General features: G+C 38.8%; 1 protein-coding gene across 1 annotated transcript in view; it reads left to right on the forward strand.

The window, feature by feature from the left end:
* cspg4 (chondroitin sulfate proteoglycan 4) overlaps positions 1-27,303 on the forward strand; it is a 74,994-nt gene extending 47,691 nt beyond the window's left edge. Inside the window, exons 6-11 of the mRNA XM_028584677.1 lie at positions 2,699-2,875; positions 15,625-15,823; positions 16,883-17,014; positions 18,950-19,110; positions 22,172-22,355; positions 23,193-27,303. Coding sequence (XP_028440478.1) covers positions 2,699-2,875; positions 15,625-15,823; positions 16,883-17,014; positions 18,950-19,110; positions 22,172-22,355; positions 23,193-25,063 — 2,724 coding nt within the window. The 3' untranslated portion in view covers positions 25,064-27,303. The remainder of the gene's footprint in view (positions 1-2,698; positions 2,876-15,624; positions 15,824-16,882; positions 17,015-18,949; positions 19,111-22,171; positions 22,356-23,192) is intronic.
* Positions 27,304-27,530: the final 227 nt, after the last annotated feature.

Here is a 27,530-nt window from a genome sequence, read left to right on the forward strand (position 1 = left end):
AAAAAGTGTTTGCCATTTGATGCAAATGCTTCATTTTGAGATGTGTTTATGGTATTTTGAATGCAGTGTTTCATTTTGAAGGAGATGTGAGGCATTTAGCATTTTGTGTGTGCAGTTTTAGGAATTGTGTGTAGAGTTTTGAAAAAAGGAGACATAGTTTTGAAAACTTGTGTAAGCAGTTGGAAAAAACTGTAAGTGTACAGTTACATCTAGGGTAAAACTGAGATTGCTCGAGAGTGTCTACATGAAAGCCAACCACAAAAATGTAAAGCTACTCTGTAATCAAAGTGCTGATATACTCTGGCTTTGAACAAAAAAGGCATGAACACATTTAGTAACCTATGCAATGTTGAGTGGGATCAACTTGAGGAAAGGTTGGAAATCTGAAACACTACTCTACCTTTTGCTTGAATCAGGTTAAGCTCCATCGGGTCTAAATTAGGTCTTCCATCTGTGGAATCCTATTACAGTCCACACGGGCATCTTTATTTTTCACATGTTTTTGGAACAAAGTGAGCAAGCTTACTGTATACAGTTTATATTTCTAACTTTCCAAAATACAGTAGGCGCACAGAACCTGAGATCTTACATCAATCAAAACTGAAAATAAAATAAATATTGACACCTGCATTCGTCTTTCTCTGAGTAAATCTGAAGGCCACATGTCCTAAAACCACCCAATGTTTATTGTCCCAGCTAGCAGACTGATTGTCTCGCTCACTTTCCCCGATCAGTAATGATGATGGCGGTTGTTATTCCAGAAGGATGCCCGTCATATGGGATCCATTTGGCACTTCCTGCTCTCTGAAGCAGGTCCTCCCTTCACAGCCGTTGACTGGCTTTCGTCAAGACAAAGTTCCAACTGTCCTCTTGCAGAGAAAGATCCTGAGTCTCTAGAAATTTGTCAGAAAGTATCTGAAGATGAAAAAAAGTTATGTAGGCAGATTATTTGATTCAAACTACAGGACTCTGAAACAAGAACACAGGATGCTGGGTGCTGAGATTCCTCTTCTGTATGCAGAAAGTCAACAGAGTTAGCTTGGCCCGGCGGCAGGTGCTGGTTTCCATCTAACTCATGACACTGGATGATGGATTCCTTTGTGCATCTGGTTTCCCTCAAGGTTTCGGACTACAAGGGAGATTCTCCTTGTTCATGTGCTGCTGCCAGACTTTCAGAGACCTGATTATTAGTCTTTATCGCAAAACTTTGAAAACCTATATTAGGTTTAGGACAACAAGGTTCCAGGCCTGGAATTTTATCATTTTAGGGACAAGGCCACTTGGCCTTTGTGGTCATGGTTTAAGTCGGTTTAAGTGTACAGAATGATTTTATTTTTAATACAAAGTATAACTATCAGTTGGGGGGAGTCAGGGGGAATCCTTATTGTGTTATTATTTTTCTAGGCTACACAGCATTCTGTATAAATGTCAATCTAAGGCAAAAATTGGATTTGATCATTCTTTTTATTTACATTTGAGCATGATCGCCCTATGTAAACTGCCGTGGAATTCCTGCCCTGGTGTATACTGTACAGAAATTAAGGTCTGTTAGAACAGAAACAATGTTCGTATCTCCTGACAACATAAAGCCTTAAAGGAATAGTTAAAAGGAACATATCTGTCTGTTAAATATGAGGCTAAAGTCTGGAAGCAGCTCGCCTGGCTCTGTCCACAGACATTTATTTATTTATTTATTTATTAGTGCACATTAATGAACAATCTAACATTACACCAACCAGCAGCTCTAAACACGTTTGTTCCTGTTTGTTTAATCCATACAAGAAACTGGGCAACAGAAGACCAGTCTTATCTCATGCTAAGCTAGGCTAACTGTCGCTTGGCTAACTTTCATCTAACTCCAGGCAATAAAACGAAAAAGCATAATTAGATACATGCTTACATTATTCATGATTATATTAGGTAATACCGTGGTGTTGAAAGATCAAGCAAGTAAAAAATCCGAGTGAACCAACTTTTGCTTTAAAGAATAATCCTCAAGTACTGTATATGGAGATAATATGGGAGAGAAATGGGTACTTTAGCGACTTACTGTTTTCCATAAAGTTGGTGGGCTCACAAGAGACAGATTTATAAAATATTGGTGGAAATTCAAGCAGCAGAAGCCAAGATATTCTGACTTTGGGTATGGGTCAAGGTCCAAACCCTAGATCCATAGCTTTCCCAGCAGCATCTTTGTGTTAGATACTCCCTGTCTAGTAAACGCCCATGTGACAAACTCCACTTTAACACAGACTTTCTGTTATACATTTGTAGTCTCCAAGCAAAAGCTGAGATAATAAGTTCTCCCAGAGACACAAAGGACAGAGTAGAGTAGTACCCCAAATGATTAGTAAACTGACTATTTTGAGTATATTTATTAGAGTTCAGGCGCAGGACAGCTATCTGAGAAGATCATATTTTGCTCCAAAATATTTAGAATTTACACTGGAAACAAGTCATGAATTTGAGTTTCTTCTAATTCTTGGTGGAGTTTGTCCAGGTTAACCCACATATGATGGTTTTGTGGTTTCTCAAAAACTGTTTTCTTTGGATATGGGCATTAAGAGACACAGTCACACTGTAAAATTGTATTCCACCTTTTAGGCCCACCCAGGCTCTGCCTATTTTATGATGTTTCCTACCATTCAGGTCTGATTCAAAATTGAGTGACAACAGGATCCTTTTTTGTTTTCTCCAGATAAAACTTGGACACATCTACTACATGCATGACAGCACCGAGAGCAAAGAGGACAGTTTTACACTCTCTGCCTCGGCTTATGAGATTGAGCGCCGGAGCCTCCCTGTCACCATTGCGGTGACTGTCATACCAGTCAACGATGAGCCGCCACAATTGACACGTAACACGGGACTGGAGGTAATGTTTTGCTCTTTGTGCATTTGCTCTTACTTTGAGTTTCCCTCCAACGGTAAACGTTGTTGCTGTAGGACAATCTTTCATATCTATTAAAAGTACACGTTTAGTTTGTTGAATACTTTTTTTCCTTTAGCACATTTCAACTGATGAGAATTCAAGCTGACCACAAGCTTCACATTGTGCGGAGAGGAAAGAGCAAACATTTTATTGGACCTTTTAAAACAAGGGAGTATATTATACGGAGAGACGAAACTGTGGAGGAAAAATAACTTCAATGTCAGTTAAAATGTTCACTTCATGTTACCTTTGTGTATATATTTGCTTTTCGCTCCTGCAATATGCTGAAAATAACAACTAGTCCAACTCCATATAATTGACAGGCTGTAGGTATTCCCACATGCTACAGACTTTGCATGATTGGTCTGATGCCCAAGCCACACGAAATATAAAAGAACGGCAGACAAATGGCTTTACAATAATAATGATGATTGAGATTCTGAGATGTTGAAAAGGGGTAATTTAATTTTTCTTAAACTACCTCGTAGTGCTGCTTGACTGCTTTATGTTTGCGTGTAACTGCTAATATAGAAGTCCCAAGAAATACAACACTCAAAAGGCCTTGTGTTGGAAGGATTATTTTCATTAGAGGTTCAAGCTGATATGAAAACTTTGTATTAAGAATGAATGGACTCGGATTGATATATACTGTATAGCTTCAGCTGGAGTTACAGTCCGCTGTCATGAATCCTGGATGAAGTGAGAATGAAATTCACTTACAGTTTTTACCAACTGCTTACACACAAAATCTTTTCATGTCACACAATTTTTGAAACCTCTCACTCAAAGTGCAAAACTACCCAGCAAATCTCCAAAACCATAAGCTATTTCTCAGCCTTTCACTCATCTTTCAATTGCATAAAACACTTTTTTCAAAACATTACACACAATTCTCTACCTAAGACACAAAAATCTAACAGGAAGTGACTTGCTATCCATTTCTAAACACAGCCAATCAAAATGCTATACTTATTTACCAGGGCACACACACATTCGCAAACACATTATGTCATAACTGAACACTAACCAATCATTGCTTTAGTATAGGCCTATACAAAGGTCCAAGGTCAGATTACCAGTTTTGAACAATGGATGCCAACAATAGACAGAGAGTAAGAGGAGTAGGAGGAAGAGACAGGGGATAACAACGAGGAGGAGGAGGAGGAGGAGGAGGAGGGAAGAAGAGTAAGAAGGAGAGCCATCTCTGATGAGATCAGGGAGAGAAGCCCATCTTGAGTAGCTTTATAGTGGCATCCATACGGAATGCAACTATCTAATGACTATTTCAGCATTACAAATCAATCAGACTTTGTTTTGCACAAAGTGCATACAATTCTGTCCCTCCCCCCCACACACACACACCCCCCGCCCGACACACAAGCAGGCACAAACACTCACAACACACAAACATACACACACACACACACACACACACACACACACACACACACACACACACATTCTTTATTCTAAAAATGATACCTTTGGTTTACATATGTTTATACTTTTGTGTTCTTGTTTCATGCTACTGTAAACAACACTGTGCTACTCTTACTAACGTGATGTTTTGCCCAATCAATATTTTCTGTTTTACTGTAACTTTACATTGCTTTTTACAGGTGCACTTTTCAACCACTTTCAGCAGATTACTTTCTCTCTAGAACATTGTAAATGTAGATTTAAGCCTATGAAAGACAAAAGAGCTTTAGATTTAGAACAACAGTGTGTACATGGTATATCCATATATTTACTATTATGAAAAAAGTGTTTGCCATTTGATGCAAATGCTTCATTTTGAGATGTGTTTATGGTATTTTGAATGCAGTGTTTCATTTTGAAGGAGATGTGAGGCATTTAGCATTTTGTGTGTACAATTTTAAGAATTGTGTGTAGAGTTTTGAAAAAAAGGAGACATAGTTTTGAAAACGTGTGTAAGCAGTTGGAAAAAACTGTAATGCTGCAAGTACAATAAATGCAGTGATTTTGTTCTTAGACAATGAAGGATACTGACCTCGAAGACGATGAGAATAGCAGTGGCCTCCACAGCATGGTTGTTTTTATAAAGAGCCATAAAATAGAAGTGAATTAGCATATTTTCAGCTTGACTGCTCCATAATGTTGCCAATGAATCATGTAAGCCCTACAAGTATAAGAGGGCAGTGATTCAATACTGTATGCACTCAATGCAGTGTCGAGCTGTATTTTAGGTACAGTATAACAGTGCTGTATGCATTTCAATACAGTCTTAGTTTGCAACAGAGGGAACACAATATTAGTATCATAGTACCTCTTTATCCCTCTATCTCAAAGATAACTGTTATTGCATTATTTGCAAAATTCCATACTGAAAAGTCAACTTTCATAAAATGTGAAATATGTAATATGTAATCTGCAATTGACATTAGTTTATATTTTTGTGATTTATATTTGTCTTTTTTACACAATACAACTGTCTATAACTCTAACTTGAGAGTATTATTCATCACATTAATCTAAGCCACAAATTCCGTCCGTCTCCGAGCAAGCAGCACTCGAACAACGTGTCAAATTTGTCGGCACTCAGTTTGAAAGAGAGACTGAATAAAGTAGCCTAGCAGATATTAAACAGATACCTAGTAACTTTTTTTACTGGCCTCCATGCTGCTTTCTAATGTTTACTGTTTGCTCACTCTGTTTTCCGGCACGTTCGTGACGTCGAACTTGACGTGCCAGAAGAAAAAACAGGAAGGCTCACTCGTCTACTGGCAATAGCAGTAGTCCATTGCTTGTTTTTAGCGGGTTTTTCCACGTTTACAAAAAAATATTCTTTGTGGAAAAAGGGTCAAATGAAAGTTGTTGTTGTGATCAGGCTTCAAGTAAAATTACCGCATAACGATTTAGAAGTAAGCTAGATTCTTAGATATGATCATTCTGATAGCTTTTCGACTCCTAACTCATTTATTGAAATAGACAACATTTGAGTCCCAGTTGGATATTTGTCAGTTTAGAAGAGTAAACCACACTCATATCAATATGCCGGTGAGACTGATAATAAACATCTCAAAATAAGTACACACTGAAAGCTCTAATAAAATTCCTCAATATATCAATCCCCAAAAGTGGAAGCACAGAGACATAATAAATTAATCAAGTTGATCAAAAAGATACATCCAAAATAGCAAATAGTACATGAAAGAAAACATCTCACTTATATTTCCTCTCTAATTAAATACGCTCAATTTCATCCCAATGTACTGACTATTAAAACAGAAAGGTGTTTGTTGAATAACATTTTTATGTAATTGAGTCTAGTTTTAGAGTGTGTTTGGAACTCAACTTCTAACTGATTTACATCAGAAAGAAAAGTTTTAGAGGATCAATTAAGTAGAATCTACTGTAGGAGTAGGCAGGCAGTTGGAAAAAGCCAGCAGTAATCAGCTCACAGAACTGGAAACCAACTGTGTCATTCAGCCCTCCCTGCTCTTGCCTGCGGCTCCGCGTCTCCCTGGCAACCCGTATTTTTGGAAAACCAAGATGGTCGATGAGACCACGGCTTTCTGGCACAGTGAGGGCGGCATCCAATCCCTGTGCCTCCTCTGCTGCGGCTGCAGAATGTAATATAATGATATGTGGATGTCTCCCCACACAGAGCCAGGGCTAGCCCAGCAGCGGCACTTGGATTGATTTAAAGCAGGAAGTGTGTGTGTGTAGTGACCTCTGCAGCAGATGATCAGACATGGTGACTAACATGGCCATGATCAGGCTCTGTTTAAGCTCACCATTGATCCCAGTCGGCCCAGTCTATAGGATACAGCTGGTCTCGATTAGTGTTTACCCTAGTCTCTGTCTGTCTCTGTCTGGTTCTACTTGACTTAGCTGTATCTCAAATGTTGTCCCTCTGAGTCAGTCCAACTTTTTCACAGTCTGTTACCATCTATCTATCTATCTATCTATCTATCTATCTATCTATCTATCTATCTATCTCTATCTATCCATATATCCATCTATCTATCCATCCTTTTATCTATTTCACTCTCTCTCTCTCTCTCTCTCTCTCTCTCTCTCTCTCTCTCGGGTCTTTGTGTCAGCCTTTCTGCCATTGCCGTCTCTCGTCTGAGCATTTTACATTTTAGCAGAATTATATAACTACACACACTTGTGCTTTACATTGCCTGCCTTATCCCCCCTTGCTATTTGTGAACATGACCAGTGAGTTATAGATGAAGCACAGTATTTTTCTTTTATCCCCCATCAAAACACAGAGCAGGAGAGGTGTCACACCAAGTATTTGGATAATTAATTTGTTTCTCAGAGAGAAATACCACAGCTGCAAACGGGGGAGAGCTGAAATCAAAATGGAAACTCCCTTCTTTTCTTCACGGCCATAGAATACAGTTTAGGCATTGAGAATAATTGTTGCCTTTACTTCCCCAGTCCCAAATATAGAGTTGGAAACACACTGCTGTCCCCTGAACTTACTAAATCAGCCAAGATTTCAGATGCCCGGGCACTTTGGAATACAGTTTCAGACATATGGCGCCCTTTAGAGTCTCAAATTTAAAAGATGGCGGTATCCTGTTGAGTGATCAGCAAACTAAGTCATTGGCCAATGGCAGCTCCTTCATTACTGCCTCCAAATGAAATATCAGCCATTGTGTCCAATCAAATTGAATTTGCAGCCCATCCTCTTAGGTGCTATATGCATCGATTGTTATATAAACCATCAATTTGCAAGGCCATTTTCAGATTAACTGCCCTAGATTGCCTGTTGCCTCCCTGTAGTGTAGAGTAGGCTGATGGGGCCATCTAGTGTCAGGCATTGGGTTTGGCACTGTAAAAGAAAAACATCAGAACTAGTACTGATGAAACCTTCGTGATGTGACCGCATTTACAGTTTTGACACCAGTGAAAGTCTGGTGTATAAAGTTGCATTTCAGCATAATAGGTAATTAGTGTACATGGTGATTATTATCATCCTCGTCATGGACATCACAAGCCAGTATAATCATGTGTGTAGAAAAGAACCGTGAGAAAGTACTGTCTCACATCAGCTTCTCAGAGACACTCATCACATGTTCTTTTAAAAAATGCACAAGTGGTTTATAAATGGAAAGACAAGATAACCAAAGGCCTTTTACTGTAACTGCAGGCATTTTAACATAATTAGCGCTGTTTTCTATATTTCTTTGTCTTTAGCTTGAATGTCAATTAATTATTGACACATTATTTGTGCAAATGTAAATAAAAAATAGAAACAGATGTAATTTGCCACATGTTCTAAACAGAAGATTCTAAAAATGTGTTTCTGAATTAGGCTACTGTGCAGTCATCAGCTAATTAAAACACTAACTGAAAATGCCTGTGGTAGATCAAGAAAGAAGAAGTGAATAATAAGAAGAATAAGAGCTTTTCTCAAACTACTATTTATATCTCACACGTCTTACTAAATGCAGAGTTCCCCATGTGGCTACATACTGTATGTATACTCAGAAGTTGTGGTGCTGATGTGGGAAGTGCTGCTTTTTGATTCTGTGCTCGATATATTTGGAACAAATTGCAGCATTTCCTGAAGATAAAAGAGTAACTCACTGTAACACCCCCTGAAAATCTTGTTTTTGCTGACCATGAGTGATTTAACTTCCCACCTTCCTGACGGGATGTACAGGTGTTCTCCAGGAACACATGGGTATCACTGGTGGTAGTGGTTACAGGTGGGACAGAGCACACTTCTGACCACACCCAAACACTCCCATCAGGGATGCCACATGTGGTCAAAGGTGAAACTTTCAACCAAAGATAACAGCGACAAACTGCTTTTCAGCCTTGTTTTATGTTGCTCTCTGATTAGGTCTGTGAATCTTTTAAAATTGCTCCAGTTGGCATTAAACGGTGATACCTTTTGACACTGTAAACAAATAAAACCATGGTTGAGATGACGAGAAGCTTTTGTCTCGAGGCTGCGGTATTGTCGGAGCAAATGTTTTCAAAATGAACACCATATTTTCTGTTGCCTTTTTGTAAGGAGATTGTTCCCACCCTCATCAAAAATAAATATTTAAAATATTTTTGTTTTGTTGGGTTTAGTAAATGCATGCATATTTTCTTTTACTGTAAAGTGAAAAAATGAATGACCCATGTCAGAGTAGCTTTATAGAATGTACGGTTTATGAAAAAAAGGAGATAGAGACAGAATTGTCCTGGTACTCCTCTTCCTCTCCCTCGTGAAGGCATTTTTCTTATTTTCTGTGTTCATCTACAGTATATTGTTCAAATAGGTCCTCTTTTACTGTACTACCATATGATCATGTGATTGAAAGAACCTCAACACCTGAGTGTGTTTCCTAGAAGGGAATCAGCTGGGATTGATCTACGTATTTGCATAACTTCAATCAGCTGTTTCCAATAAATCCATGTATAAAATGCAGGGGATATATTTGTGTTTCAATTTACAATTTGAACAGCTGTTCACTGACTTTGACTTCAAGTTAGGTTTAGAACATGATTTTATCTGTTCTGACATACAGTGTGAAAGCATTTGGAAATTTGGCAGTAAAGATCCATTGTTTTGGTTTTGGTGGAGCTTGTGTGTAAAAGAAATTTAAGCACTTTAAATTTGTGTTAACTGTATGCATTTTGTGTCAAAGCAACAAGAAATGTGTTAATTGTATAGCCTACACAGACGGATGTTGTGCTAACTGTGTTAAGAGTTTAGGAAAGTTGTTAAAAGTATTGAAAAAAGTGTCATAGCGATCGTGAAAAACTGTAAGTAGTAGGAGTTGCTATACACATTCAGGGGAGCGCAAGGACGGCTGGTATTTGTGATCTTACGTGGTGTGCCGGTCTGGGCCAAAATGCCAGGGCCAATTTTTGGTCCCAGTGTTTGGTTTGTTTAAAGAATATGAGGATTTTTCGACATTCAGTACTTTCACTTTAACTATTTCAAGTACGTTTTCCTGATGATACTTACATACTTTTACTTAAGTAACATTTTCAATGTAGGACAGTATGGTATTAATACTTTTACTGAAGTAAAAGATCTGAATATTTCTTCCACCACTGGTAGTGATGTTGTGATTTTGTTCTGCACTGATGCAGATCCTGTAGCCTACCTGTTGACTTATAAAGCTAAAAGTGATTACCAGCTTGCTGTTGAACTTTGACTCCAGGGAATTCTGCTGCTTTGCTGTTTAGTAGGGCTGGACCCAATTATTCGAATATTTGTTCGGTGGGTTGGTATTCGATTTTAAAATTTGACATTCGAATATTCTTTTTTCATTTTTTTTATTTTGGTTTATGTATTTTCTGCATTTATCTCTCGTTCACACTCCAGTCCAGTTGGTGGCGGTAATGCACATTTAAGTTGGTTTGCCAACCGCCAATAAACTACAAAGAAGAAGAAGAGACTGTCGGTCGGTACACGATGACGCCCACTTCGAACATTTAGCAAGCTGGGCAGAGAAGCGATAACAAGTGCGGAAATGGAAAACTGTTTCGCGTTTTTCCGTTGTGATTCGGCCAGAAACTTCAACATTGTGAGGCGAAGAGATAATTTTGGAATATAAAGCTTACATTTCCTCAGACTCTAGGGGATTTATGAAAATCAATTTTTGGTCAAAATACCACTTTGTTGCTGACAGGACAACGATAACAGGTATGCATGCACGGCTGAGTTGTTTTATTTTCTGTTACTTTGTAACAGTTGTGTACATGGCTGTATATTTTGAAGCTTTAATGCTTTAAAGTTATAAAAACGCTCATGAGTGGAGGTTTTATCGAGCGTTACAGCGACGCCCCAGTCAAGTGTCCTGTTGACGGGACGGTGATCCTTGAGAGGTTAAAAGTTTATTAATTCTGAACTCCTGTCTATCTATATTGCACCAAATACAACACTGCACTTCCTTGTGAAGTCGTTTGGATGAAAGGTTCTCAAAATAATCAAAATGCAAACAAACAGACAGACACATAAAGATTCCTGCCTTTATTAGAGATAATAATATGTTCAGCCCCCTCTCTCCGAAGCTTCGAATATTCGATGCTCATTACTACCGAAGCTTCGAAGCTCAAAAAATGGTATTCGGACCAGCCCTACTGTTTAGTTACATTTCCATTGTAATTGTTTTGGTGCTGTTGTGGCAGGAGGCATATCTGGTATTCTTTCCACTTACATCTCTGTTGATGTAAATTTTACCTATGTGGTATGGTGGTAATTGGTGTGTGTGCGTGTGTGTGTGTGTGTCTAAATACATTTTTCTAGTAAAGCACAATGATTAAGGGGGGGGGAGGGCTCACACAAAGAGCAGCCTAGGGGTCCCTGACCACCTTAATCCGCCCCTGTATGTATATATATATATATATATATATATATATATATATATATAGCCTCTCATGTCTCTTTTTCGATAAAGACAGGGATACAACAGAGGGAAAGGAAGGCATTTAGCATCTGTGTTGTTTATGATGCATGGTGCAATAGTGGGTGTCCTGCCTTAAGACAAACAGATCCACTTCCACCCTCACTAACTGAGTTCAGGTTTGGCTCAAAATGTTTGGGTTCAGTCTCCACTCCCCCACCAGGGGTGTGTTCCCAGACAAAATATCAGGCTCTGCTTTCTGCAGCCCTGAGATAAACTGCCCCGAGGAGGTAGTGATTCTCTAAGGCCTGATATAACAGGTTCTCTGCAGGCGTTAACAGCAGGATGGATAAAATGCTGCCCCGTTTGTTGATGTAGGCTGCCGATATGATGCTGCTGTCAGTTCTACCTGAAATATCCTTGCAACCTATCAGTGGCTTGAAGTGAGCCAGAACCCTCATTTCCAGTCGGATGATGTGACTTTCTTCCTCTGAAGTGACACGCCACCTACCGAGTTCATCCAGGCAGGTTACCCTTATTCTGTTATGGAGGTGTCTGACACATGGAAGGTTATTATCCCGAGAGTTAACAAGTCTCTGACTGCAGGTATCTAATGTGCAGCAGTCCTGGTGGGACCAAAGGGGGTGAGCTGCCAACTTCTGGTATCAATCCATGTTTCACAAAATTCCAGCTGAACTCTTAATATATACTGTATACATATGCTGTACTTTAGGGCTTGTAGCAGGGGGCCTCAATCTCCTCCAAGTTGATGGTCCAAGGATTATCCCAAATTTAGCAACCTGCTTACTTCCAAACATCAGCACCTCTGCTCTCCACACACTGGCACCCAAGGCAGCCCAGTAAGAATTTGAATGACTATATTCAGAGTGAAACAGGGATAAAGACTGAAGACTGTCCTCCCCCAAAAATGAAACCATAGGTTGTTTGTACAAGCAGCAATTATCACCCATATTTACTTTTTATTGTTAGGCATCGCCTTCTAGTGGCCGAAGTATGACAGAAGTCATGTAACATGGTATTAAGACCTAGAATGTCTGTTAAGGGTGGGTGGGATGGGTGGTGTGTATGTCAAACAAACATAGGACTTTCACCCAGGAGACTGGTGTTTGTGTTGCACTTTTTAAAGTTAATGGCGAGTCATTTTTAACTTTATGGAGCAAATGGAACGATGTCACGTTCTCGTTAGAGCTGGGCAATATATCGTTATTATATCGATATCGTGATATGAGACTAGATATCGCCTTAGATTTTGGATATTGTAAAATCGTAATATATTAAGTTGTTGTCTTTTCCTGGTTTTGAAGGCTGCGTTAGAGTAAAGTGATGTCATTTTCTGAACTCGCCAGACTGTTCTAGCTGTTCTATTATTGCCCTTTACACACTTTGTCATTTAATCGACATTTCTGATGATTATTTATCAAAAATGTCATTGTGTAAATAATATGTTGTTAAAGCACCAATTGTCAATCCTACAATATCGTCGCAATATCGATATCGAGGTATTTGGTCAAGAATATCGTGATATTTGAATTTCTCCATATCGCCCAGCCCTAGTTCTCGTGCATAATTCCGTTGTCATGTAAGTACACATGGAAGTGAAGTAACATAACAAATGTACTGACATTAATCCAAACCACGATCTTTTTCTAAACCTAACCACAGTTTGTGTCTAAAGCTTATCAAAATGCAACCATTTCATAACGTTAACATTTTTAAAATCACAACCGTTATGTTTAGGTATAAGGACAGAAAACACACAGGGAATTGATATTTTGACCTGTAAATCAGTGCTCATCCGATTTGAACAAGCTTGTACACAATAGAAGATCCTTATCCTTATAAATTTGCTATAAAGCAAAACAGCACATTTACAACCACATCCATCCGTTATTTCCCATTTTTTTGGATCAATAAAAATCTATCTATCCAATCAGAGGCCAAAAAGTGTAAAATGAAGTCTTCTTCAACAAGATTGTCTTTGTCCTGCAAAAATAATTTTAATAGTTTGCATATTGCTTATTCTTTATATCTTACCTATGTCTCTTTTGTATGGAAACTCAGCACACATACATGCAATTCTGAGTCAGGAACTTCAAATAGAAAATGAGAGCCTACTTTCAATTACCTCTGCAGTCGCTATACAAGCAGCATAAATTGTGCCATGAACATGAACAGAACTGCTGATTTCACTTCAACTCAAACCCTACTTATCTGTGAAGTCATCGCCAGTTGTTAAAAATTATAATTTGAGAGGAACAATGATGCAATGTACCAGCAGAAATAGCACAAAGTGTGTTATGGTGGATAATGGCTTTGAACTGTTTGGTGATAGATCTTTGATGGAGTGTCAAACTGAATGGGATGTTAAGTGGACTGCAAGGCAACCAAATTATACACTTCACAACACATTTGTTGTATTGAAACAGTTTAGATGGGTCTAAAATACCAGAAATGACATAGAGGACTGAAAGAGACAGCAATTGTGTTAGTTTTACAACAACTGTCTCAGAGAATTTAACTCACTTTGAAAGTGTGAAAAACAGAGAAATAGAGCATATGTTTTGTAGCCACTTTAACAGGATGTCGGCTGGTCATTCAGTCCACCATTTTGGTTAAAAATGAAATTTTGGATTGTGGATACCTCAAATATTTGCTAGATTGCTATGAAATTTAGTACATGCACCCATGTCCCCCTCAGTGTGAATTGTAACAACTTACTGTAGACTTCCATCATCTGTTCAAAATGTAATAGTTTCTTTTAGGACCACATACCTGCAACATGCCCATTACCCCTAGCATTGTCATTGTGAGCATGCTGGCATTAGCATTTAGCCAAAAGCACCAGCTGTGCAAAAGTACAGCCTGTACGTTTTTGGTCTTCTTTTGTTTAATGTGTTATATTTGAGTGACTACGCACTTTCTGCCTTAGTGCTGTATTGTTTTCAACTTAAGTGTCTAGATCTACATTTGGATTACATAGCCTACAGTGTGAATTTAAATACTAAATTTGGTATTTAGGCTGCTATTACAGTCAATTAAAAAGAAAGCTCTCCCTAAAGCACTTAATCACTGTTGAAAACAGTTATAGCCTAGTTAATGTACCATATGCCTTCCTGGCTCGCTTGCATTATTTGGTGGTGCATTTTCAAATTCCCATGGAAAACTGTGAATATGTAGACAATGTCACATCACACAAATGTTTATATAGCACAGCTATGATAACCGCAGGAATAGCAGCAACATATTCTGCAATTTAACATCAGTTTTTTTTTTAAAGCAGTAGTTACTTCCATTTTTCTCAATGGGTAATATCGACAGTAGACCAGAATGCAACACAGGTTGAATTTTAAGTTGTGCACTTTCACAGCTGGAAAACGTCTTGCTCTCATGCTTTATCTATGTTATTTCTCTCTTTTCACTCTTTATTTACACATGCAACCCACAAAGTGAATGCCACAAGTTCATGCTCACTCTCTAAGGTCAGTGAAAGTAAAGAAAAAAAAGTTAATTACACCACTTCTAGTACTTCAACTCTTATATACTCTGCATATGTTTTATACGTAGATGATACATGCTTATATGTGCAACATATCATAAATTAACTTCTAAATATAACTGACTCTCAGTGATTGACACCTAAAGCTTTAATGTCCACAACTGAGACTTTTTTTTCTCCTCTCCATCCTGCCGGAAGGCTTCTTGCTCTTCATTTTGAGTCTTGAGAAAATGGCAGGGAGAGAGGTATCAGGGGCGAATGGCTTTCAAGATCGATATGTGCTTCTTACCGCAGTGCACCCTGAGCTCACTCTCCCAACTGAATCCGGCTATTTAAGAATGTCTTTCTGGGGATCTGGCCCATTTCTTTCAATTAATGTTCCTTTCAGCCAGCCGACCATTAGAAGTCCATTAAAGCCCCTCCACCCAGGGAGAGTCATTCAGCCTGCGCTGCTGTGCTCCATCTTCTGATAACAGGAGCGACCAGACTGCCACGGAGAAATAATTAACCTTTTAAATTGTTTCTTTGGAGGTGGCTGTTTATAGGACAGCTTTTGTACTTATTTTCCTTTTATTTCTTTATTTATTCATTTCTTTTGTTACTTTTGTTACTTTTGGTTGGTTTCTTTGGAAATTACTTTGTTACTCTTTGGATATACATTAATGTACAGCATCATATTGTCTTTTATACACAAAGCAATCTCCAAAAATTTTCAAATGAACTCCTGACACCTTAAATTACCTTGAATTACCTTCCTCCAAACATAACTCAGACTGGGTCATCTGAGGTGTCTTTTCATCTCTGTTTCTCTCTGTCTCTCTCCTACTGTCTTTGATATCTCACAGGTTCTTGCTGGAGAGGAAGCGGACATCACCTCCAGCATGCTAAACACTGAGGATGCTGATACCCCTGCAGAGGAACTGGTTTACCATGTTGAGGTGCCAAACAATGGGATGGTGGCGTTGAAAGAGGATCCCGAGGAGAGCATCCTAAATTTCACACAGGCTCACATAAACAAAGGGGAGGTCATCTTCATTCACGAGGGTGAGGCCACTGAAATGTTTTTTTCATGTTACATTGGTATACTGTATATTAATCTATGACTACTACTGGCCTCTATCTTAGACTGCTGGTATTACATAGCATTTTTTAAACCTATCACAGTGTCTGAGTGTCTAAGCAGAAATCTGAATACCCAGAGGTGGAAAGTAACAAATTACAATTACTCATGTTACTGTAATTGAGTACATACGTTACTGAGTAAAAAAAGTAAATAAAAAAGGTCTCTAACGTTGTTTTGCGCCGTTGCTTTGGCAAAGTATCTGTCAACAATCTAAAATTGAAATGTCTTTGTGCCCTTTTCAAATCGCAAAAGACTACAATTTAATTAAATAAGTATTAATAGGATATTAAAGCAACACTAGGTAACTTTTCCCACTTCGTGGGATTGTCCATTACATTACATTGTCCAGTTCATTCGAACTACAGATCCGCTCCCCGATCTAGCAAACTTGCATAATGTAATGTAATGGACAATTCCGCTTCCAACCTGTAGGGGGACTGAAGCGGGAAAAGTCACCTAGTGTTGCTTTAAATAAATATAAATATATAATAGTATAAATAAGTATCTTCCCCAGCTGTTAAAAAGCAACTAAGTAACTTTTACTCTGAGTAAATCTTAAATGAGCTACTTTTTACTTTCACTTGAGTAGATTTTTATACCGGTAATTTTACTTGTACTCTTAGTAAATGTTCATCAAAGTAATAGTTTTACTTAAGTAGACTATTTTTGTACTCTTTCCACCTCTGTGAATACCTGGCAAAGTAATCAGTAAGTCACTTGTATTGATCAACAACCCTATTAAAAAGCCAGAGACATTTTTGTGCCTCATGGGACAGTAAAAAGTGTACTTGAGGTTAATCTATTTGCCCCTTTATTGTGCCAAATAAAAGTGTAATTTTAATCAAGGCTACAACGGTATAGCAAGTTTTAAATTACATTCTGTTGTATAATTAGTAATATAATAAACATATAATAGATATAAATTAGTATCAGTATCAGTATGACCAGTAAGCCACATCCAAACCCTTGTGTTCCTCCAGGTGAGGAGTCCGGTGGTTTCAGTTTCACAGTGACAGACGGAGAGCACACATCTCCTCTCTACCAATTTGTTGTCACAGCCAGGCCTCTCACCATCACCATGGTAACGCAGGAGGAGCTCATGGTATTTCCAGGTAAGATGCCAAAATCCTTCAGATTTTAAGCTCTGAAGAAGGCAGTGATGGAAGGATTACCACAGTGACGGGTGTGTGATCACTCGTTCAACAACCCAGTCACTGCAGCAGTATAATAATAGGTCTTTGTTAACGGTTGTATTTTTCTGTTTTGTATCTATGTTAGACATACAAAACATGGTCAAAAGAGAAAAAACTAAAAATGATGTACAGTTTGTCCAATATTTTTTAGGGGATTTTTCCGAAACACAACAATTATATATTCAGCGTGCAGATAACAAAAAATATATATATATACATATTTTTCTTCTCACTCCAAAAGTTACAGATAGTAGGAATATACCAAGTAAACATATTCAGGACATAAAGGAAGATCATAATAAACAATACAAGAAACAAAATACACCTTTCTTCCAAATATCTTTGATTACAAAACATTGATATAGTGTCCCTCTATCCTTCTTGAGTTGGTCTGGGGTGTTAGTTTTGATCTTATGTTACACTTACAGTACATGGAGTAACACTTAACTGTATATTTTAAAACTCTGATAATGCATTGTAAAAAAAATAAATAAAAACTTTCTCTCTATTATAAATGCACATTTGGCAGACTTTAACTCAGACGTTGTGTTAATTTTGTGCCAAAGTAAATGTACCAGTGAATTTTTCTATTTTAGTTACCTTTTATACTGAAGCTGTAGGAATTTGATTTGAGACTTACTTTTGCTAAAGAGCTGCTATTGTGTGGCCAGAAGTAATAATTACAACATAACAGCACAATTATTTTGCTTAAATTTTGTTAAGATTCTCTTCAGTCCGTTGTTTTCAAGAAATTAAATATGTTGCACAAACTCAGCACAAACTCAATGATTAATGTCAGTTCAACGGTGCCTATGCTAACATTAGCCACAAGCTACTTAGCAGCAGACCAAGGAAGCTTGTAGCTGCAAAAACCCTGAGTGTGGTGAATACAACAAGGATGCATTTTATTTCATTCATAAGAGGAATATTGTCTATTTGCGTCTTACAAAGGTGATATAGTCTAGCTTTAAGTGTACTCTTCCTTTTACAGTCCAAATTTGATTTAAAATGTTCCAGTACACCAAAGAGAAGTTGTTTTTTTTCAAGCCTGTTAAAATGTCGCTTCACTAGCAAGGACTATGCCACAACAATATGTAATTTAAAGATTGAATGAATGCTTTATTATAATGATTGTTAAGAACATAGGAATAGATTTGGATGGTGGGTGAGATTGAAATAAGATGCCCCCCCAGACGTTACCTAGAATGAGAAATGAGAGAGGAATGCACTGGACTGAGTAGGAAGGCAAGAGTGTAGGAGGGATGAGGGGATGAAGGGATAAGGGGGAAAGTGAATGGATGAGAGACGAATGGAAGAGCGGATAAAGGGATTAGGTAGACGAGTACTCGAGGCGCCAAATGCGAAAGGAGGGTGGGTATAAAATGCAGAGGCGAACTGCACCGAGTGGGTTGGTTTGGAATATAAAGGCTGGTCAGTGATTAGAGGTGAGGTTGAGGCTTGGCCCTGCTCCCGAACCTAAGTTAATTCATTAATTTCATTTTACTTTTGAGAAGTGAATCTATTTAATTATCATAAGTGTAAGCACAGACAATAACCTCAGCTCATTCATAATAAACTTTTGTGCATGACACAAGATAAGTTGTCATATTTTTGAACGCTTGTATAACATTTTGGAATGAAACTCCCCATCAGGAAACTCTTCTGCACGGTATTTGCATGATTTACTGTAAGCGCTACAGTTTTAAGCAAGTGTGTGTGTGTGTGTGTGTGTGTGTGTGTGTGTGTGTGTGTGTGTGTGTGTGTGTGTGTGTGTGTGTGTGTGTGTGTGTGTGTGTGTGTGTGTGTGTGTGTGTGTGTGTGTGTGTGTGTGTTGTGTGTGTGTGTTTTTCACAGGAACAAGGCAGTCTATCACAAGTGCCAATCTGGGGGCTGTAACCAATGAGGATGGAAATGAGATAAGCTACTCTCTTATCCGCCCACCTCGTTTGGGAAGGCTCATCCTGGCCAGTGACAGGAACCAGTATGAAGAAATTACCCGCTTCTCACAAACACAGGTAATTACTTCTTCTGTGTGTGGTTTTAATTTGTTTAGTTTTGTTTTCTTTTGAAACATTGTTGATTGTTATAAATTTATTGTAAATAATAAATCAAAATCAAATTATAAGTAACATTAAAAAAAGAAGCAAACAGTAAAACACATTAAAGAAGAAAAACAGTGAAAAACTCTCAACCTTTGGGTTAAACATTGCTATTAATAGCAGGTTTGTGTTACTAAGCAGTCACAGCTCTTTGAGGCACTCCAGTCGTCTGCTGCATAGACCATCAGACAGACATGAGAAGACATAATGCTGCTTTAATGCATAGAAACACAGCTAATCCTTCTTTCAACACAGTCTGCTGCTGTGGAACTCACCCCTCTCCCAGTGGAAATAAAGTCATTTAAATGCTTGCGGTTGCAGCTTTGGTCTGCTCAGAACTGTGCTGTTATTTCGTATATTTTACTCAGCATGCAGGATTTTTTCTTTTATATTCGAAAAGTCAATGCAATACATTTGATAGTAAAGCTCACTCAATCTAGACTAAAACAACCAAAACGTAGTGTTTGTTGGCATGACAGAAAATGTATGACTGTAAATAATGTCCTCACATTCTTCTGTCTCACCTAACATCACATAATAAAGTGTTTTCACTTTTGAAATGTACTTAAAGGTACTGCAAGTATGCACACAGACACGTTTTTATGTTTAGTTAAGTTCACATACACAAAATAAAATGTTGTTGTTTTCCATAAGACAATTTGTACCAAACACTAACACATAATCTATAACTGCAGTCCTTTTTGTACACGTGTCACCATTAGCATTTTTTTTTTCCTTGACAATTTGAATTGTATGTTAAGACTGTCTTGCATTAAATTGTATCATTGTTAAAAAATAGAAATTTCTCTGTCAAAGCTAGAGGATTTAAATAGACACTGGAGCCATAGGCACAGAATGATACTTTTAGGAAATCTATTAGCAATAATCAAGTAACATGCAGGCACTCTGAGTCCTGAAGTATAATAAAATGCCTTAGGCTTTTACAGTAATGGCTTACACCTACGTGCTTAAGAAAGGAACCTTTCATCAGGGTGTGGCCCCTGATTTCAAAGAGCTCCTTTGTTCATTGACCGTGATTTATTTACTTTTAGTTTACTTATTGTCTGTAAAACAAAGAGGCACTTCTCTTTTCAGTTTACTCAGATTACATAATCAAATATCCAAAGATTTATCTCTTAAAATATTACTGCTGGTATTTTTTGCATTTACTGGATTTGGTTATTTGGTTAAAGGGGTGATAGAATCATTATATAGGGTATTTCACGCTGTTGCTTAAGGTCCCCTAATAGGGTATGTAACATTGATTGGGCTGAAAATTGCCGGTTGCTATTTTATGGGCCCTTATGCATCCCTGTGTTTTGGCCCTATTTGGAACGAGAGCTTTTCTTCCAAATATGGTATGCTCATGAATATTTAGATGAGCTGCGCGCTGATTGGTTGACATACACATACATTGGAGACGAGACAGCAGGTCTCCTATTTCAGACACTGCAATGTTTTGTTACTAAATTCACTTCTGAGACATTTTTATACGAGAAATCAACTATATAAAGCTCAAATATGGGCCGTTTTAAGAAAATTGATGGCTAATTGCAAATTTGGTAAGACGTGTCAGACTTCAGGAGGTCCACACAGTCTGACGAGACAGTGGCATCCCCACTGCGCTCCATACCCAGGAGAAAGTCACTGTTTCTGGGTTACTGGACAATCGGAGCTCGGGGCTCCGTGGAGCTGGCCGGCTGCTGGCATAACTATTAGTATATTTACAGTTTGAATTTCGTCACGCCACTTATATTACAGCTACCCCTAAGGTCTTACAAAGCTAACGCTTGTGTCTGATTTCAATTTAATGCATTTTTGTGAATATGAGAGGTTTCGTTAACTGCTAGTGTCCCTTCAATTCTATGGGTAAAGATCATGGCCAGCTGCAGGCCCTGGAGCTCCATTAGGGCCTCTGCATTTGGTAGTCCAGTAACCCAGAAACGGTGACTTTGCGCATAAAAAATATTGCATAAAAAAGTCTCAGAAGTGAAGTTAGTAATTAAAAAGCGGATGAACAATGTATAACCTTTCTGAGATCTGCGTGAACTAGATTCAGAAGACTAAGCTGTCCTCAGATCAGTGTTGTAGCCTATGTAAATGTTGGGGCGTGACAAAGGTAGAGACTAGAGTTGATGTCAACCCGGTGGTTCGTTGAGATTTGACCGTTTTCATAGGCAGTTTCAAATTGTGAGATTTGCAGAGGAAAAAGGTGTCAATGGGATTTCGAGGTACTATGTATGTCCTTTTTACCCTCCAAACTGTTGTTTTTCAACTATGACAGGGTCAAATCGGTTTTGCATTCTATCCCTTTAAGGATTATGAGGTACAGGTAGACAACTTGATGATGTTGTACCACCCATGCACCGTAGGCCCAATGTTTGTCTGTGACAGTGTGTTCTCGCTCCATCTCTGTCTGATTTCTTTCCTGACATCTGACCGTGCTTGGATGAGCATGAGAACACTTTGAGAACTGCTCTGTTTAGAGTGTGACGGAAAATCTAACACTACGTCGAGCTGAAAACATGATGACTTTAGTTATTCAGTTATCCTGTGTGTGTGTGTGTGTGTGTGTGTGTGTGTGTGTGTGTGTGTGTGTGTGTGTGTGTGTGTGTGTGTGTGTGTGTGTGTGTGTGTGTGTGTGTGCCCAGTATACAGCTGAGCCAAACCACTGCTATAGCCATTTGAGCTCCCATTTTACTGTGGTTTTTACAAATGTCAGAGGGGAAAAAAGAGCAATATATATTATTATAATATATATTTTAGCAAAAATGTCTTTCTCTTTAAAATCCCTCAAGTAAAAACTAAGTCAGTAACAAGTGACTGCAAATGGGAGGTCAAAAAGAAAGCTCATATTGACAGATAAAATCATACTGTTGAGGATATAGTAGATACTTAAACAAAATACTCAGTGTCCTATAGGTATTTTAACATAATTAGTGATTTTGAATAATATTTGTTTCCCCCTGACACACAGCTGGAGTCAGGAGCAGTCTACTATGAGCACCAGTTACCTGAGGAGCCTTTTTGGGTGGTGAGGGACTCCGTAGAGCTAACTCTGTCATCCCAACCAGCCCCAGATGTCCGTCACATTCTGCCCATCACCATCTCTTACTATGCTGCTCACAGCAACATATCCTCACAGCTGTGGAAGAACAAAGGTACAATCTAATATCTAATTTCACAATCTAAATAAATACCACTCTAATTTAACCCACAATTGTAGTTATTGTATGAAGATTTCCGCAGATGTTGAAATGCAGAGATGAGTGGTTAAGCCTGTAAAGCCCCTTCATAGGGCTCCGTCTAAAATAATAGCACAAGAGTTACAATGTGGAGATATTGTTTACACCAGGTGCGGCCGTGGTGACATTGTATGTCTATTCAATTATTTATATATTTAACCTTTATTCATACAGTGTAGATTTGCTGAGCACAAATACAGCAACACCCTGTTACCCTGATACAGTACAGTTTGGGTTGAGTATCACTTTAAATTTGTAAATGTCTAAAGTAGGCTAAGTGTTGTATATTGTTCCATGTTTTTTCAAGACTAATACTCTATGTAGAATTCTCATAAAAGGGTTCAAAACAAATCTGCTGTCAACAAGTTTCTATGGCAGCTTGATCATTCATTTTCAATCATTTAAAAAAATCATTCCATGATCAAACATGTCCATTCTGGTCAAATTCACAGTGATGTACATTTATGATTAATCTGCCATTATGCTTGTTCTTCAATTTAGTTTTAATAGAGTTTTAGAATAACTTTGGTATCATATTGCCTGAATAGTCTAAAGCCATTAAGGGACTTATCACCTCTGCTTTTATTACTGTCAAAACAACAAGCCTTTCTTAATGTGCTAACAGCAGAAATGTACTGTGCTGTGTGAATAAATATCGACATGTGACAGCTAAAACTGTATAGAAAGTATCTTTCAAAACTGAATTTGATGACATTTATAAAATGCCTGTTTGTTTTTATTGTTTCCTCTCAGGTTTGGAAATTGTGCAAGGCCAGAGGGAAGTCATTGACGATTCAATTCTTGATGCCTCAAACCTTCTGGCTATCCTACCTGAAGTTAAGCAAGACGATGCGGATGTGGTTTTTGAGATTAAGCGTTTCCCTGACCACGGTCGTATCACCCTGGGTGGTCAGGACCTGCCCCGTAATGCCCCATCCTTTATGCAGGAAGATGTAGGTCAAGGAAAGCTGGAGTATCTCCATGATGACTCAGGGGCTTCCTTTGACAGCTTCTCTTTCAGAGCTCGTCTAAAGTCTGAGGGTCAGGGTGTGGCCTCACCTGCCGAAGCCGTGGTCCTGGAGGAGATATTTAACATCTCAATCAAACGGCGGGGCTCTGACTCCCCCGACCTAGTCACTATAGACATGCTCTTGGAGGTTCTTCAAGGTTCCATGACCATTTTGACCCAGAAGCATCTTAACACTCAAGACGAGGACAGTCCGCCAGATGAGGTGCACTTCAAAGTGACCAAAGCCCCTATCAACGGTCGACTGGTTGACTCACTTACAATGGACCCCATCTCTGAGTTCACACAGGAGATGGTCAATCGCGGGCAGGTGGGCTTCATCAGCGATGGCAGCCTTGCCGATGGCTTTATGGAATTCATTGTGTCCGATGGAGAACACCAAACAGAGCCATACACGCTCCACATCGGCGTCTTAGCTCGCAACCTGTTTCTAGACAAAGCCCCGGAGATCAAGGTGAAGCAAGGCGATGATGAGACCCTGGTGACTGAGGAGATGTTGAGGGCTACTACCGGGGGCCCTGTTGAAGAGGACATCCTTTACAAGATCACAAGTGTCCCTAAGTATGCAGCTGTCATGGTAGACCGGCAGCCTACATCCGCCTTCACACAGACACAGATTAAAGAAGGTCGAGTCAGTGTCCGCTTTGTTAAGTCCACTTCACCCCGAGACAGCGTTGCATTCATAGCCCGTAGCAAGGCTGCTAATGTCTCCTCTGTCCTCAACATTACAGTCCAGCCTCTGGCCAACATCGCTCAGGATCCTCTCTTACCCCAAGGGGCTCTTGTCCAACTGGACAGGAAACTTCTGGATGCTACTCCCCTGGCAAACAAGACCAGAACCTCCCCCACATTCACTGTCATCCAACAACCCCAGGGGGCTCGTTTTGTAAGGTCTGGAGGTCCTGGTGCAGGTCAGCCAGTGGACACATTCAGCCAGAAGGAGCTGGACGAGGGCCGTGTAGCTATGGAAATCCTAAATAGTGCTTCTGGATCACGAGGTAGTGTGAGTCAGGATGAGGCCCGCTTCCTGCTCAAAGCCCATGGGGTTCCTCCTGCAGAATGTGTGTTTTCCTTCCAGACAGGCCCCTACAATGCCTCTGGGGTCTACCCTGCCACTCTATTGAGGATTCCCTCAGAAGTCCCATCAAAGGACAGTAATGACCTCCCTGATGTGACTGGGTCTCCTCGTTCCACCCCAGCTAGCCCCCGCTGGCGGGGCAACATGGACTGGCCCAATGGAGGTGCACCCACCACAACATCTTCTGGCTCTAGCTCCCATGGGAAACCACATGTTTACCGGCGCAGCAACTTCTGGTCTATTCTCATCCCAATCCTGGTAATCCTTCTCCTCTTGTTCCTGGCAGCCATCTTGGCCTACTACCTGATCCGTAAAAACAAGACAGGCAAGCACGACGTCCAGACAGCAGCAACCAAGCCCAAAAATGGAGAGGTAGCCAGCGCAGAAACCTTTCGCAAAACTGACCCGGCCAATAACATCCCAATGTCCAACATGGACTCCAAAGCCACAGACCCGGAGTTGTTGCAGCATTGTCGGACAACAAACCCGGCCTTGAAAAAGAACCAGTACTGGGTCTGAGACACTTTGAGATAAGACACAGATGGAGGTGGATCCTCAAGTGTTTGGAAGTCTCCTAAAATCTTTCCTTTCAGTATTAAAGACCTCTTGCCACACCAGTTTAAATGAAAATAATGTTTTGAAACCATTGGTTATTTACTTATCTCAGCATAACTGTGGACAAATTCTCAGGCAATGAAACACTGAATTCTTATTGGCAAAGAAAGAGGCAGTTTGTTATCTAAGGAGGCTCAGGCCATGTCTATTTATTTTAGTTGTATCATTCCTCTTTGTCAAAGGGCACAAATGAAGACATAAACACCTACCATGTGTTTGCAAAACGTATCTTGGGTGTGCTCTGTCATTGTATTCCATATGATATCATAGGCCAATATTATTCATTTGAGTGGATAGGTGATTTAAAGTCGTTGTGATGGATTGGTTTTAGTTTTTGGTTCATCAGGATAGTTGATAAGCCTTGTACATAGATGATGAGGTAAATATATGCTGCATTATCAAGAAGATCAAAAACTGCCTCTTTGTGTTTACTCCTTTAATTTTCAATGTTTTTAAGGTACCGTTGTATTGTGTTTCTCAGGGCTAAATTCAGTTTAAAGGAACAGAACAAGGTTTTGGAAAATATGCTAATTCACTTGTTTTCCACTCTAATGTCTGAGAGTGGTATCTATCTTCTCTACTAACTCTTGGTAAGAGAGCGAATAAGCTTAATTCCCAAAATGTCAAACTTTGACTTTAATGTCGTCACACGATAGTATTTCACTTTTACTTGTGTGTGGAAAGAAGATGGTTTGATACTAAAAACTGTTTAAAATGAAGAACTTGTTGCAACAACTTGCACAGGTTTGATTGAATTTAGCTCAAGAGTTATGTCATCGTCTGCCATATGTTATTATTTCTGCATGCTTCCAAAGTGCTTGTAAATATTCACTGGACTGGCACAGCACTGACCGCACTACCACACAGTTTGTAGACCACAGGCAGGAGGTTATTTCAGTAGTATTGGTCTTTAACACATCCTTTTTGGCTGACAGGCAGGAGTGAGGTCATCTCTGACTGGGACGTTTTCAGTTTCCAAATCTGCAATTAAGAATTCATAAAAACTGGTTGGTGCTGGGATGGGGATAATGAATAAAATGCTCAACTGGTTAGGTTACATTGTTTTAAAATGAAGACATTGACAGTTTGTTTTTCTTCACAGCTATTTTTGATTTTAAGCATTCCATATGTAAGCTAAATATAAAGACTGTCATGAATTGAAATCATGTGATTTATTTTACTCTTTAGAATTATTTTGTATATTGAAACTAGGAAGAGTGTTAATGTTAATCAGACTCCTTTTGTTCCAATTAAGACTTCATTTATCTGGTTGTTGAATGTTGAATGAAGTACTTTAGTGAATTAGAAAGTGTACAATGAGAAGATCAGATAACTTTTTTCATCCACTAAAGAAAAGAAAGACTCAACTATTTCTTTTCTAAAAAGTGTTTGACTATTTGCTGTACATTTCTTTTCTCAAACTGTATTACTGATGACACCTTATTCTATGCTAGTCATATACTGAATATACAATAGTTACTTTGCAGTATTTGTCTATTGATCTTATATTTTTGTAATGTTTTGAGAGCAGGAAATGTAGGTTGAGATTTTACAGACAGCACAGAGCTCAGGAAGTGATGCGTTTGCAGGAGACTGTGTATTTCCAGTGACATCTCTTACAGATAGCTGAAATAAAAGTATTGGTTTCTCCTTCAGGATATTACGTCCACATCTTACCAGTTTTATGTGTAAATATTTAGTTTTTGAGTAAGATTTTTTGGGCTTGATTAACTTTTTTCGAAACATATATATCATGTTTTGTGTCAAAGGTACATGTAACTACATTTAATTAGATTGATCAACCACAAAGTATGCCTGTGTCTGTTTGTGCTGTGTGTTTGTGAAGGTGCCCATCGTGCCACTCTTCTGTTTTCTGCTTACTAAAGGCTGAGTTCATTGGAGTTCATCACCACCCCTCATTTTTCATTATTTATTATTTCTGTCACTCCCCATACATCAAGTCATACTCAAGTTATGTGCTTTGTCAGAGATTAAACTGTAATCTGTAAACTGCAGGTACCTTTAAAAAATAATAATAATACAAAGCAATGTTCAGATTCTGGAACAAGAGAAATGTCTATTGCTGCGGAATGCCTCTGAGCTTGTTCTCGGCACTAATGGAAATAAAAACATTAATGCAAGAAGCCTGCTTTAATTGTTTTCAGTCAGTGACTTGATTGTTCTTATGTTAAAAGCACATTTAATTACACATTTCTCAATGTCATTTCTCAATTTTCGTCCAATTAAATGTTTGAAAGTGCTAAGAAATGCATCCATGTTTGTGTGCCTTCATGTCTAGATTTAGTTATTCATCCTTCATGTCTAGATTTAGTTATTCATTTGAGCTGGAGGAGCACATTTCTACAGTTAT

This window comes from Perca flavescens, chromosome 8 (assembly GCF_004354835.1).
Source record: "Perca flavescens isolate YP-PL-M2 chromosome 8, PFLA_1.0, whole genome shotgun sequence".
NCBI lineage: Eukaryota > Metazoa > Chordata > Actinopteri > Perciformes > Percidae > Perca > Perca flavescens.